The 13,298-nt window shown below is 42.0% G+C and overlaps 1 protein-coding gene across 1 annotated transcript in view; it reads right to left on the bottom strand.

The window, feature by feature from the left end:
* Positions 1-2,704: 2,704 nt before the first annotated feature.
* The window catches only part of PIP5K1A (phosphatidylinositol-4-phosphate 5-kinase type 1 alpha), a gene marked incomplete at its 5' end in the record, with an annotated part of 11,257 nt that continues 663 nt past the window's right edge, over positions 2,705-13,298 (bottom strand). Inside the window, 7 exons of the mRNA XM_083878844.1 lie at positions 2,705-3,766; positions 5,145-5,208; positions 6,794-6,856; positions 7,583-7,700; positions 9,377-9,514; positions 11,554-11,682; positions 12,596-12,644. Of these exons, the coding sequence (XP_083734970.1) occupies positions 3,764-3,766; positions 5,145-5,208; positions 6,794-6,856; positions 7,583-7,700; positions 9,377-9,514; positions 11,554-11,682; positions 12,596-12,644 (564 nt within the window). The 3' untranslated portion in view covers positions 2,705-3,763. The remainder of the gene's footprint in view (positions 3,767-5,144; positions 5,209-6,793; positions 6,857-7,582; positions 7,701-9,376; positions 9,515-11,553; positions 11,683-12,595; positions 12,645-13,298) is intronic.

Below are 13,298 nucleotides of genomic sequence, written 5' to 3'. Positions count from 1 at the left end.
CCCCTCCAGCCCAAAGGCACGCCAGGGCTGTTGCCCGAGCCGTCCCCTGTCCCTTGTCCCTCTAGGGCTGTCCCCGGGTCCCCAGGGATGTCCCCAATGTCCCCGATGTCCCCAATCCCCCCATTGTTCCCCAAATGTCCCCAGGGCTGTCCCCAATCCCCTCAAATGTCTCCAATCCCCCACAATGTCCCCAATGATGTTCCTAATGTCCCCCAATGTCCCCAGCACTGTTCCCAGTGTCCTCAAACCCCCAAATGATGTCCCCAAATGCCCCGTGATGTCTCCATGGCTGTCCCAGACCTCCCAGTGATGTCCCCAATGATGTCCCCAGTGATGTCCCCAGGGCTGTCCCTGATGTCCCCCGTGTCTCCCCAGTGTCCCCAGTCCCCTCCCAATGTCCCCAGGGCTGTCCCCAGTGTCCTCAAAGTCCCCAGTGATGTCCCAAATGATGTCCCCAATGATGTCCCCATGTTCCCAGGGCTGTCCCCATGTCACTGATGTCCCCAGTCCCACAATGATGTCCCAATAATGTCCCAATGGTGTCCCCAGTGTCCCCAGTGATGTCCCTGATCCCCCAGTGATGTCCCCAAAGCCCTCCACAGGTCTCCAGTGATGTCCTCAGTGATGTCCCCATGTCCCCAATCCCACACTGATGTCCCCAATGATGTCTCCAGTGTCCCTAGGGCTGTCCTCATGTCCCCAATCCCATACTGATGTCCCCAAATGTCCCCAGTGATGTCCCCAGTGTCCCCAATGATGTCCCCAGGGATGTCCCCCATGTCCTCAATGCCCCCCAACTGTTCCCAGTGATGTCCCCAATGATGTCCCCACGTTCCCAGAGCTGTCCCCATGTCACTGATGTCCCCAAATGTCCCCAGGGCTGTCCCCACGTCCCCAAACCCCCAATGATGTCCCCAATGTCCCCCAATGTCCCCACAATGTCCCCATGTCTGTCCCCATGTGTGTCCCCACGTCCCCAAACCCCCAATGATGTCCCCAATGTCCCCACAATGTCCCCAAATGTCCCCATGTGTGTCCCCATGTCCCCAAACCCCCAATGATGTCCCCAGTGTCCCCAAATGTCCCCAGTGATGTCCCCAAATGTCCCCATTCCAGGGGGGCTCTCGGTGTCCCCCCCCAGGGACAGAGACCCCAAAGCACAGAGAGACAATTCCACACAATCCGTCCCAAATCCAGGAAATTCCATTAAATCTGTCCCAAATCCAGGAAATTCCATGAATTCCATCCCAAATCCAGGAAAATTCCATGAATTCCATCCCAAATCCAGGGAAATTCCATGAATTTCGTCCCAAATCCAAGAAAATCCCACAGATTTTGTCCTAAATCCAGGAAAATTCCATTAAATCCATCCCAAATCCATGGAAATCCAGGAAAATCCCACAGATTTCATCCTAAATCCAGGAAAATTCCACTAATTCTGTCCCAAATCCAGGAAAATTCCATGAATTCCGTCCCAAATCCAGAGGAAAGTCCATCCATGATCCCTGGGAGCGGCGGCTTGGTGACCAAAATTCCGAAGTGGACACAAAAATTCCAGGAATTCTGTCCCAAATCCAGGAAAATTCCATGAATTTCATCCCAAATCCAGGAAAACTTCATTCCAAGTCCATGAAAATTCCTTGAATTCCGTCCCAAATCCAGGAAAATTTCAGTCCAAGTCCATGAAAATTCCAAGATTTCTGTCCCAATCAAGGAAAATTCCAAGAATTCTGTCCCAAATCCAGGGAAATTCCAAGATTTCTGTCCCAATCCAGAGAAATTCCATGAATTTCATCCCAAATCCAGGGAAATTCCATTCCAAGTCCATGAAAATTCCATCGATTCCGTCCCAAAACAAGGAAAATTCCATAAATTTCATCCTAAATCCAGAAAAGTTCCATGAATTCCGTCCCAATCCAGGAAAATCCTGTCCCAAATCCAGGAAAATTCCATGAATTTCATCCCAAATCCAGGAAAATTCCCATTTCCAGCCAAGTCCATCCATCTTTTTTTTTTTTTCTCCTGGAAAATTCCACACCCTCCCCAAGAATTCCCAAATTTTCCCCTTTTTGGAACAAACAAATCCCAAAAAAAAACCCCAAAAAATCCCAAAAATTCCAACCCCACCTCCCCTTCCTCAACCTTTGGCTGAGGAAAATTCCCAAGGAAAAAAAAAGGGGAATTATCCCAAAAATAGTTAAATATTCATAAATATTCTGTTCTGAGGGGGAAAATTGGGGAAAAAATGGGGAAAATTGGGAAAAATTGGGAAAAAAATGGGGAAAAGTTGGGAAAATTGGGGCATTTTTTGCCTCCTGATCCGATAAAAAATGGGAATAAAAGGGGGTTGGGAGAGAATTTGTCTAATATAGACAAATATTCCAAGGAAAAAGAGGGAAATTCTTGGAAAAAAAGGGAAAATTCCAAGAGAATTTTCACCTCAATTTCCCTCAGGGGAATCTTGGAAAAAATTCCAGGTGGGAATTCCCGGGATAAGGCAATTCCAGAGGGGGAAAATCCGGGATTTTGGGGGGAAAAATTCAGATTTTTTGTCAAAAAAGGAAAAGTTTTGGGAATATCCCGGAAAAAATTCCCTCCCTGTTTTACATTCCACAATTTTTTCGGCGTAAAAAGTTGGAAATTCTGGGGGTTTGGTAAAAAAATTGGGATTTTTTTCAAGGGAATTTTGGGGGAAATGTTGGGGTTTTTCCATAAAAAAATCAGGGATGGAGGAAAAATCAGTCTGAGGATTTTTGGGAATTTTTTGGGGATTTTTGGGGTGGGAAATTCCTGATTTTTTAATTTAATTTTTCATCCTAAAATCAGCTCCTGGGATTTTGTGGGGATTTTAAAAGTGTTTTTTTTAAAAAAAGAAATGGGATTTTGGGATTGGAAAAATTGGGGATTTTGGAGGGAAATTCTTTTAAAAAAAATTGGGGTGGAAATTCCAGGATGATGCTGAAAGTGCCAAAAAATCCCTCCAAAAAATCCCCAAAATTTTAAAAAAATTCTCCAAAAAAATCCCAAAAATTCCAAGAAAATTCCCCCCAAAAAATCTCAAAAAAATCCGAGAAAATTTCAAGAAAATCTAAAAAAATTCCTCCAAAAAATCCTGAAAACTCCAAGAAAATCCTCCAAAAAATCCTGAAAATTCCAAGAAAATCCTCCAAAAAATCCTGAAAATTCCAAAAAAAAAAAAAAAATATCCCTGGAAAAAATCCAAAAAAATAGAAATAAAAAATTTGTCAAAAATTCCCCAAAATTCCCAGAAAATTTTCCCTGATTGTGGGAAAAAACTTCCCAAAATTCCTGCTGGGAAAAACGAAGGAGAAACCAGGAATTTTTCCATGAAAAACCTGGAGCAAATTCCCAAATTTTTAATAAAAAACAATTAATAATTAATATTAACAATTGATAATTAATAACCCCAAGAATTCCCACAAAAAAAATCGTGTTGAGATCTGAAAAAAAAAAAAAAATTCCAAATAAAAATTAAATTTTGGGATAAAAATCCAAATAAAAAAAAAAATCCCCCCAAAAACATTCCCAAAAAAACTGGGAATTTCCCAGGAATTTTCTCCCAATTTGGGGGGTTTTTTCGGGGAATTTTTGGGAGTTTTTTTGGGAATTTTTTTCCCAATTTTTTCATCCAGCTCCTCCCGGGTTTTCCGGGAATTCCGGAGGGAAAATCCCCAAATTCCCGATTTTTTCGGAGGGAAAAGAAGAAATTCCAGAGGATTTTTGGGGTCCCGTCGGCGCTGCTTCACTGGGGAGAGAAAAAACAGAAAATGAGGAAAAATTGGGATTTTTTAAATGGAATTTTGGGGTTTTATTCCCAAAAAAATTCCGGGATTTTGGGGTGATGATGTTGGGGTTGGAAATGTGGGAATGGGAGGGAAATTCCAGGAATTTTGTTCCCAAATCCAGAAAAATTCCACAAATTTTGTCCCAAATCCAGGAAAATTCCAGGAAATTAATCCAAAATCCAGAAAAATTCCATAAATTTTGTCCCAAATCCAGAAAAATTCCATTATTTTTGTCCCAAATCCAGGAAAATTCTCTTAATTTCGTCTCAGATCCAGAGAAATTCCAGGAATTTGTTCCAAAATCCAGAAAAATTCCAGGAATTTCATCCCAAATTCAGGAAAATTCCAGGAATTCCTTCCCAATTCCAGGAAAATTCCAGGAATTTTGTCCCAAATCCAGAAAAATTCCATGAATTTCATCCCCAGTCCTGGAAAATTCCATGAATTTCATTCCAAATCCAGGAAAATTCGAGGAATTTCATCCTAAATCCAGAAAATTTCCATGAATTTTGTCCCAGTTCAGAGAAATTCTGTAAATTCCATCCCAAATCCAGGAAAATTCCATAAATTTCACCCCAAATTCAGGAAAATTCCACAAATTCAGTCCCAAATCCAGAAAAATTTCATTAATTTTGTCCCAAATCCAGGGAAATTCCAGGAATTTAATCCAAAATCCAGGAAAATTCCAGGAATTTTGTCCCAAATCCAGGAAAATTCCATTAATTTCATCCCAAATCCCATAAAATTCCAAAAATTTCATCCCAGGCCATTCCAGCCCCTCAGAAATGAAGAATTTTCCTCTTTTTTTTCTTTTTTTTGGTCAATTCCAAGAATTCTGGGGCTGCCCAAAGCTGGGGAATTTTAGGAATTTTGGGGATTTGGAGAATTTTTGGAATTTTGGGAGATTTTTTTTTTTGGATTTTGAGTGAATTTTGGGAAAAAAATTGGGGAATTTTGGGAATTTTTTGCGAATTTTGGAGGAATTTTGAGTGAATTTTGGGGAATTTTGAGGAAGGAGCCGACCCCGCCCCATTCCCAGGGGAAATTCAGGCCCAAAATTTTGGGAATTTTGGGGAATTTTGGGAATTTGGGGAATTCAGGATTTTGGGGAATTTTGGGAGATTTTTTTTGAGAATTTTGGGAGATTTTTTTTGAGAATTTTTTGGGAATTTTGAGTGAATTTTGGGAAATTTTTTGGGGCTTCTTGGAATTTTTGGGAATTTTGGGGGAGGAGCCGACCCCGCCCCATTCCCAGGGAAAATTCAGGTTCCAAATTTTTGGAATTTTGGATAAATGTTGGGATTTTTTGGGGATTTTGGGGATTCCCAGGGAACTCACAAAGCTGATCTCGGTCTCCTGCAGCTCCTCCAGCTCCAGGGGCAGCGACGGGACGGGGGAGGAGCTGCAAAAATACGGGAAAAAATGGGAATTTTTTAGGAATTTTTGGGAATTTTGGAGATTTTGGGGGAAATTGAGGGATTTTTCGAGGAATTTTTTTGGAATATTGGAGGAATTTTAAGGAATTTAGGAGAATTTTTGAGACATTTTTTGGGTTTTTTTTTTTAATTTGGAGGATTTTGGAGAAATTTTGGGGATTTTTTGGGGATTTTGGAAAATTTTTGATGAATTTTTTGGAATTTGGGGGAAATTTTGAGGCTTTTTGAGGGGTTTTTTTGGAATTTGGGGAATTTTGGAGAAATTTTGGGGATTTTTGAGGAATTTTTTGGAATTTGGGGAAATTTTTGAGGAATTTTTGGGGTTTTTTCTTTTGGAATTTGGAGAATTTTGGAGAAATTTTGGGGATTTTTGGGGGATTTGGGAAAATTTTTGAGGAATTTTTTGGAATTTGGGGGAATTTTGGGGGATTTTTTGGGAATTTTTGAGGAATTTAGAGGGATTTTTTTTAATCTTGGGGAATTTTGGGAATTTTTGAGAAATTTCAAGGAACTTTGGAGGATTTTGGGGATTTTTTGGGAAGTTTTAGGGAATTTTTGAGAAATTTTCAGTAATTTCGGGGAATTTTTGAAGAATTTTTGGGGAGTTTTTGGGAATTTTTGGGAATTTTTGAAATTTTTTGGGAATTTTAAAAGAAATTTTCAGGAATTCTGGAGGAAAATTTAGGAATTTTTTGGAATTTGGGGAAATTTTTGAGGAATTCTGAGGATTTTTTTGAAATTTAGAGAATTTTGGAGGAAGTTTTGGGACTTTTTTTGAATTTTAAGGGGATTTTTTTGGGGGGAGTATTTTGAATTTTTGGGGAATTTTTCATGGATTCGGGGGATTTATTTTGGATTTGGAGGGAGTTTTTTGGGATTTCTTTCGGAATTTTTTGGATTTTTTTTTATTATTTATTTTCTTATTATTTTGGGGGATTTGGGGGAATTTTTGAGGATTTTTTGGGAATTTCTCTTTGGATTTTTTTTTTTAATTTTGGGGAAAATATGGGGAAATTTTATTTGAATTTTGGAAATTTTTTTGGATTTTTTTTTTTTTTTTAATTTTGGGGATTTTTGGGGGAATTTTTTGGGAATTTTTGGGGGAATTTTTTGGGAATTTTTAGAATTCCAGGGGAATTTTTTGGGAATTTTTTAGGGACTGGATGTGGACGGAGAAAACATTCCATGAAAATCCCACATGGAAAACACAGATTGAGAAAAACCCTCAAGATTTTCCAGCTGAAAATTCCATGGAAAAAATGAGAATAAAAAGAAAAATTCCATTAAAAATTCCACATGGGAATTCCATGGAATTTCTGGATTAAAAGGATCCTGAGGAATTCCAGAAAATTCCATGGAAAAAATGGGAATAAAAAGGAAATTCCATGAAAATTCCACATGGGAATTCCCAATTCCCAGGGAGGAACATCCCAAAGGGAATTTCCTCAGGAATCTCCCAAAAATTCAGGAAATTTGGGAAAGTTTCGACCCCAAAAAGCTCCAAATTCTGGGAATTCCTGGGAAAAATTCCATAAAAAAGTGGGATTTTACCTGGGCAGGGAAATCCCCGGAGCTGCTTCGGGCCCGGGGTGAACCTCGACCCCCACGGACCTGCTGGGAACGGACACGAGTGACCCCAAATACCCCAAACTGACCCCAAACCCCTCAGGAGTGACCCCAAACCCCAAAAACTGACCCCAAATCCCCCAAAACTGACCCCAAACTGACCCCAAACTGACGCCAAATCCCCCAAAACCTGACCCCAAACTGACCCCAAACTGACCCCAAACCCCAAAACCTGACCCCAAACTGACCCCAAATCCCCCAAAACTGACCCCAAATCCCCAAAACTGACCCCAAACCCCAAAACTGACCCCAAATCCCCCAAAACTGACCCCAAACTGACCCCAAACCCCAAAACTGACCCCAAACTGACCCCAAACCCCAAAACCTGACCCCAAACTGACTCCAAATCCCCTAAAACTGACCCCAAATACTAAAAACTGACCCCAAACTGACCCCAAATCCCAAAACTCACCCCAAACTGACCCCAAACCCCTCAGGAATGACCCCAAATCCCAAAAACTGACCCCAAATCCCCCAAAACTGACCCCAACCCCCCCCAGACAGACCCCAAATCCTCCAGGAGTGACCCCAAATCCCCCAAAACTGACCCCAAACCCCATTTCCTGACCCCAAACCCCTTTTCCTGACCCCAAACCCCCAGGACTGACCCCAAACCCCCAGGACTGACCCCAAACCCCTTTTCCTGACCCCAAACACCCAGGACTGACCCCAAACCCCTTTTCCTGACCCCAATCCCCAGTTTTGGGGTCTCACCTGCTGGGGGGGGATCCGGCGCTGCCCAGGGAGGGGCTGGACAGGGACAGGGAGGTGGGGACGGAGTCACTGCCCGGCTCGGGGACACCCCGCGGGAGCAGGTCCGGGATCCGCGACCCTACAACAGGAACGGGGTCAGCTGTGGGGTCAGGGACAGGGAATGGGGTCAGGGACAGGGGAATGGGGTCAGGGAAACAGGAATGGGGTCAGGGAAAGGGAAATAGGGTCAGGGACAGGGGAATGGGGTCAGGGACAGGGGAATGGGGTCAGCTGTGGGGTCAGGGACAGGGAATGGGGTCAGGGACACCCCGCGGGAGCAGGTCCGGGATCCGCGACCCTACAACGGGAACGGGGTCAGCTGTGGGGTCAGGGACACGGGAATGGGGTCAGGGAAACAGGAATGGGGTCAGGGAAAGGGAAATAGGGTCAGGGACAGGGGAATGGGGTCAGAGACAGGGATGGGGTCAGGGATGGGGACAGGGATGGGGAAAGGGACAGGGATGGGACAGGGACAGGGATGGGGACAGGGATAGGGATGGGACAGGGATGGGACAGGGATGGGGACAGGGACAGGGATGGGACAGGGATGGGACAGGGACAGGGATGGGGACAGGGACAGGGATGGGACAGGGATGGGACAGGGACAGGGATGGGACAGGGACAGGGATGGGACAGGGATGGGGACAGGGACAGGGATGGGACAGGGACAGGGATGGGACAGGGATGGGGACAGGGACAGGGATGGGACAGGGACAGGGATGGGGACAGGGACAGGGATGGGACAGGGATGGGACAGGGACAGGGATGGGACAGGGACAGGGATGGGACAGGGATGGGGACAGGGACAGGGATGGGACAGGGATGGGACAGGGATGGGGACAGGGATGGGGACAGGGACAGGGATGGGACAGGGACAGGGATGGGGACAGGGATGGGACAGGGATGGGGATGGGACAGGGAACGGGACAGGGATGGGACAGGGACAGGGATGGGGACAGGGATGGGGACAGGGATGGGACAGGGATGGGACAGGGATGGGGACAGGGACAGGGATGGGACAGGGATGGGGACAGGGACAGGGATGGGGACAGGGATGGGGATGGGACAGGGAACGGGACAGGGATGGGACAGGGACAGGGGACAGGGACAGGGATGGGACAGGGATGGGGATGGGACAGGGATGGGACAGGGACAGGGGTGGGGACAGGGATGGGGACAGGGACAGGGGTGGGGACAGGGATGGGGACAGGGATGGGACAGGGACAGGGGTGGGGATGGGACAGGGATGGGACAGGGACAGGGGTGGGGACAGGGGTGGGGACAGGGATGGGACAGGGACAGGGATGGGGACAGGGGTGGGGACAGGGGTGGGGACAGGGATGGGGACAGGGATGGGACAGGGACAGGGGTGGGACAGGGGTGGGGACAGGGATGGGGACAGGGACAGGGATGGGGACAGGGATGGGGACAGGGACAGGGACAGGGGTGGGGACAGGGATGGGGACAGGAATCTGGGAATGGGGTTGTGAGTTTCTGGGATAAAAATGGGGAGAAAACTGGGGATTTTGTGGGATAAAAATGGGGATTTTTTGGGATAGAAATGGGGATTTTTTTGGGATAAAATTGGGGATTTTTTAGGGATTACACAGGGATTTTTTGTGACAAAATTTGCGATTTCTTATGAATAAAAATGTGGATTTTTTGGGATAAAAATGGGGATTTTTTGGGGATAAAAAGGGGGATTTTTTTGGGATCAAAAGGGGATTTTTTAGACTAAAATCCTGCATTTCTCACCTTGCTCGGGGTCGGTGTCAGGGCCCGTTTTCCCGTCCCCAGGGCCGGGGATCAGGGCCGGGTTTGGGGTCCCCCCCTGGCAGCTCCTCCTGGGGCCGGCGCCGCCCCCGCGGCTCTTCTTGGACGGGGAAGGTTTCACTGCAAAAAAGGGAAAATTCCATTAAAAAATGGGAATTTCTGGGGCTTCCCGAAGGGTTCGGGGGAGGGAGGAGGGAGGAAAAGGAGAAAATTTTATTTTAAATGAGTTTTGAAGCGAAAAAAAGGGATTTTATAGGGAAATAAAGTGATTTTTCAAGGAAATAAAGTGATTTTTCAAGAAAATAAAGTGATTTTTCAAGGACACAAAGTGATTTTTCAAGGACATAAAGTGATTTTTCAAGGACACAAAGTGATTTTTCAAGAAAATAAAGTGATTTTTCAAGGACATAAAGTGATTTTTCAGGAAATAAAGTGATTTTTCAGGGATAAAAAAGAAATTTCCAGGGGGAGAAAAGTGATTTTTAGGGAAAAAAAATCAATTTCCCAGGGAAAATAAAGCAGTTTTCCAGGGAAAAAAAAAAAAAAAGCAAATTTACAGAGGAATAAAAGAGTTTTGGAAGAAAATAAAGAAGTTTTCAGGGGAAAAAAGAAGTTTTTAGGGAAAAAAAGAAGGTTTTAGGGAAAATAAAGCAATTTTTAGGGAAAAAAAAAGTGGTTTTGCAGCTTTTTCAGAGAGTTTTTAGGGAGGGAAAAGAGGAAAAATTCATTAAAAATGCTTTTTTCCAAGAAAAAAATTACTTTTCCAGGGAAAAAAAGTCATTTTTCAATTAAAAACTCAATTTTCAAGGGAGTTTTTATGGTAAGAAAAGGGGGAAAAAAGCTGAAAAAAACTGGGAAAAAAAAGGGAAAAAATCAGGAAAAAAGCAGAAAAAAAGTTGGGGAAAAAAAGGGGAAAAATATGAAAAAAAAATGGGGAAAAAGAGGGAAAAAATCAGGAAAAATCAGGAAAAAATTGGGAAAAAAGGGGAAAATCAGGAGTGGGAAGAGATTTGGGGTTTTTTGGGATGTGGGGAAGGAATTTGGGGTGAAAAGAGGAAAATTTGGGAATTTTGGGGGATTTTGCAGAACAAAAATCAGGAAAAAATGGAAAAAAGTGAAAAAAATCTGGAAAAATCTGGAAAAATCTGGAAAAATCCGGAAAAAAAATGGGAAAAAAAAAGGTGGAAAATGAGGAATGGGAAGAGACCTGGGAATTCTTTGGGATGTGGGGAAAGAATTTGGGGTGAAAAGAGGAAAATTTGGGAATTTTGGGACACTTGGGGAACTTTGTGGAACGAAAATCAATAAAAAAGCAGGAAAAAAGTGAAAAATACCAGGAAAAATCAGGAAAAAATTGGGGGAAAAAGGGGAAAATCTGGAGTGGGAATTCTTTGGGCTGTGGGGCAGGAATTTGGGGTGAAAAAAGAGAATTTTGGGGCACTCACGGGGCACTTTACGGAACAAAAATCGCGAAAAAAGCAGAAAAAATGAAAAAAATCAGAAAAAAGTGGAAAAAAAATCAGGAAAAATCAGGAAAAATTGGGAAAAAAATGTGGAAAACCAGGAGAGGGAATTCTTTGGGCTGTGGGGCAGGAATTTGGGGGAAAAAAAGGGAATTTTGGGGCACTCACAGGGGACCTTGCGGAACAAAAATCGTGAAAAAAGCAGAAAAAAGTGAAAAAAATCAGGAAAAAATGGGGGAAATTCAGGAAGAAATTGGGAAAAAAAATGTGCAAAATTCAGGAGAGGGAATTCCTGGGGCTGTGGGGCAGGAATTTGGGGTAAAAAAAGGGAAATTTGGGGATTTTGAGGCACTTGGGGGACTTTGCAGAACAAAAATCAGGAAAAGAAAGGGAAAAGACTCAAAAAAAAGCAGAAAAAATCAGAAAAAATTGGGAGAAAAAGGGAAAATGGTGGAAAATGAGGAGTGGGAAGAGAATTGGAAATTCTTTGAGCTGTGGGGCAGGAATTTGGGGTAAAAAAAGGGAATTTTGGGGCACTCACAGGGCACTTCGCAGAACAAAAATCGCGATAAAAGCGGAAAAAAAAGAAAAAAAGAGGAAAAAAAGAGGAAAAAAATCAGAAAAAATTGGGAGAGGGAAATTTTTGGGCTGTGGGGCAGGAATTTGGGTTAAAAAAAGGGAATTTGGGTCACTCACGGGGCACTTTGCGGAACACGGTGTGGCACATGAAGCGTTGGAAGCGCTCGGCGTAGAAACTGGGCCGGTGAACTGAGACCGTGTCCTGGATGGGATAAATAATGGGAGTTAACACAAAATCCGGGAATTCTGGGGGATTGGGAGGAAATTCGGGGGATTTGGGGGGAAATTTTGGGGATTTGGTGAGAAATTCCAGGGATTTGGGGTGAAATTCTGGGATTTTTTCAGGGAAATTTTGGGAATTTTGGTGGAAATTCTGGGAAATTCAGGAGAAAAAAATGGGATTTTAACCCAAAAGTCCTGGGAATTCTGGGGGGTTGGGAGGAAATTCCAGAAATTTGGGGGAAATTGGGGAGAAATTCCGGGAATTTGGGGGAAATTCTGGGATTTTAAACCCAAAATTCTGGGAATTCTGAGGGGTTTGGGGAGGAATTTTGGGAATTTGGCGGAAATTCTGGGAAATAGGGAAAAAATGGGATTTTAACCCAAAAGTCCTGGGAATCCTGAGGGGCTGGGGAAGAATTCAGGGAATTTGGGGAAAATTTGGGGAAATTGGGAAGAAACCTTGGGAATTTGGGAGAAATTTTGGGATTTTGGGATGAATTCTTGGGAATTTGGGGAGAAATCTTGGGAATTTGGGAAAAAAATGGATTTGAACCCAAAAATCCTGGAAATTCTGAGGGGTTTGGGGAGAAATTCCAGGTAAATCCTGAGGAAAAATCCAATTTTTTCCCATTAAAAAGTTCCACCTTCCCATTATAAAAAAAAAATCTCTTTTTTCTTTAAAATTCAAGTCCCATTTTCCCCTCCATAAAAATTCCTATTTTTAAAATAAATAATCCCATTTTTTAAATAAAAATTCCCATTTTTTCAATTAAAATTCCTGTTTTTTCAATAAAATTACTCATTTTTTTCCATTAAAAACTCCAATTTTTTCATAAAATTTCCCATTTTTCCACTAAAATTCAAAATTTTTCATAAAATTTCATATTTTTTTATTAAAATTCCCATTTTTCCATGCAAATGCCCATTTTTCACTGACCCCATCGTGCACCAAGGCCTTCCAGGAGTGTTCCAGCTTCTTCACAAACCTGCAGGGAGGAAAAACAGAAAAATTCACAAAAAAAATCACAAAAAATTCACAAAAAATCCACAAAAAATTCACAAAAATTCACAAAAAAATCACCAAAAAACCACTAAAATAATAGTAATAAGAATAACAATAACAGCAATTGCAGAAATAACGACAATGATAATGACAATAATAACGATAAAAATAATGATTAAAAAAAGATAAAAATTAAAATAAAGATGGATAAAAATTAAGATAAATATAAAGATGATAAACACAAAACTAATGATAATGATGATAATGATAATGATAATAATGATGATAATAATAATGATAATGATGATAATAATGATGAAAATAATAACGATTATAATGGTAATTATAATAATGCTAATGATAATAATAATGATAATAATTATAATGATAATGATAATAACAATGATGATAATAATAATAACAATAATGATGACAATAATGATAATAATAATGCTAATAATGATAGTGATAATAATAATGATAATTATAATAATAATAATGAAAATAATAACGATTATAATGATAATGATAATAATAATGATAACAATGATACTGATAATGATAATAATAATGATAATAATGATAATGATAACAATAATAATAATAATAATAACAATAATAGGAATATAAAAGGTTT

This window comes from Zosterops lateralis, assembly GCF_965231275.1.
Source record: "Zosterops lateralis genome assembly, chromosome: 27".
Classification (NCBI taxonomy): Eukaryota; Metazoa; Chordata; class Aves; order Passeriformes; family Zosteropidae; genus Zosterops; species Zosterops lateralis.
Note: the sequence above shows the minus strand (reverse complement) of the source record. Positions and strands in the feature narration are given on the sequence as shown.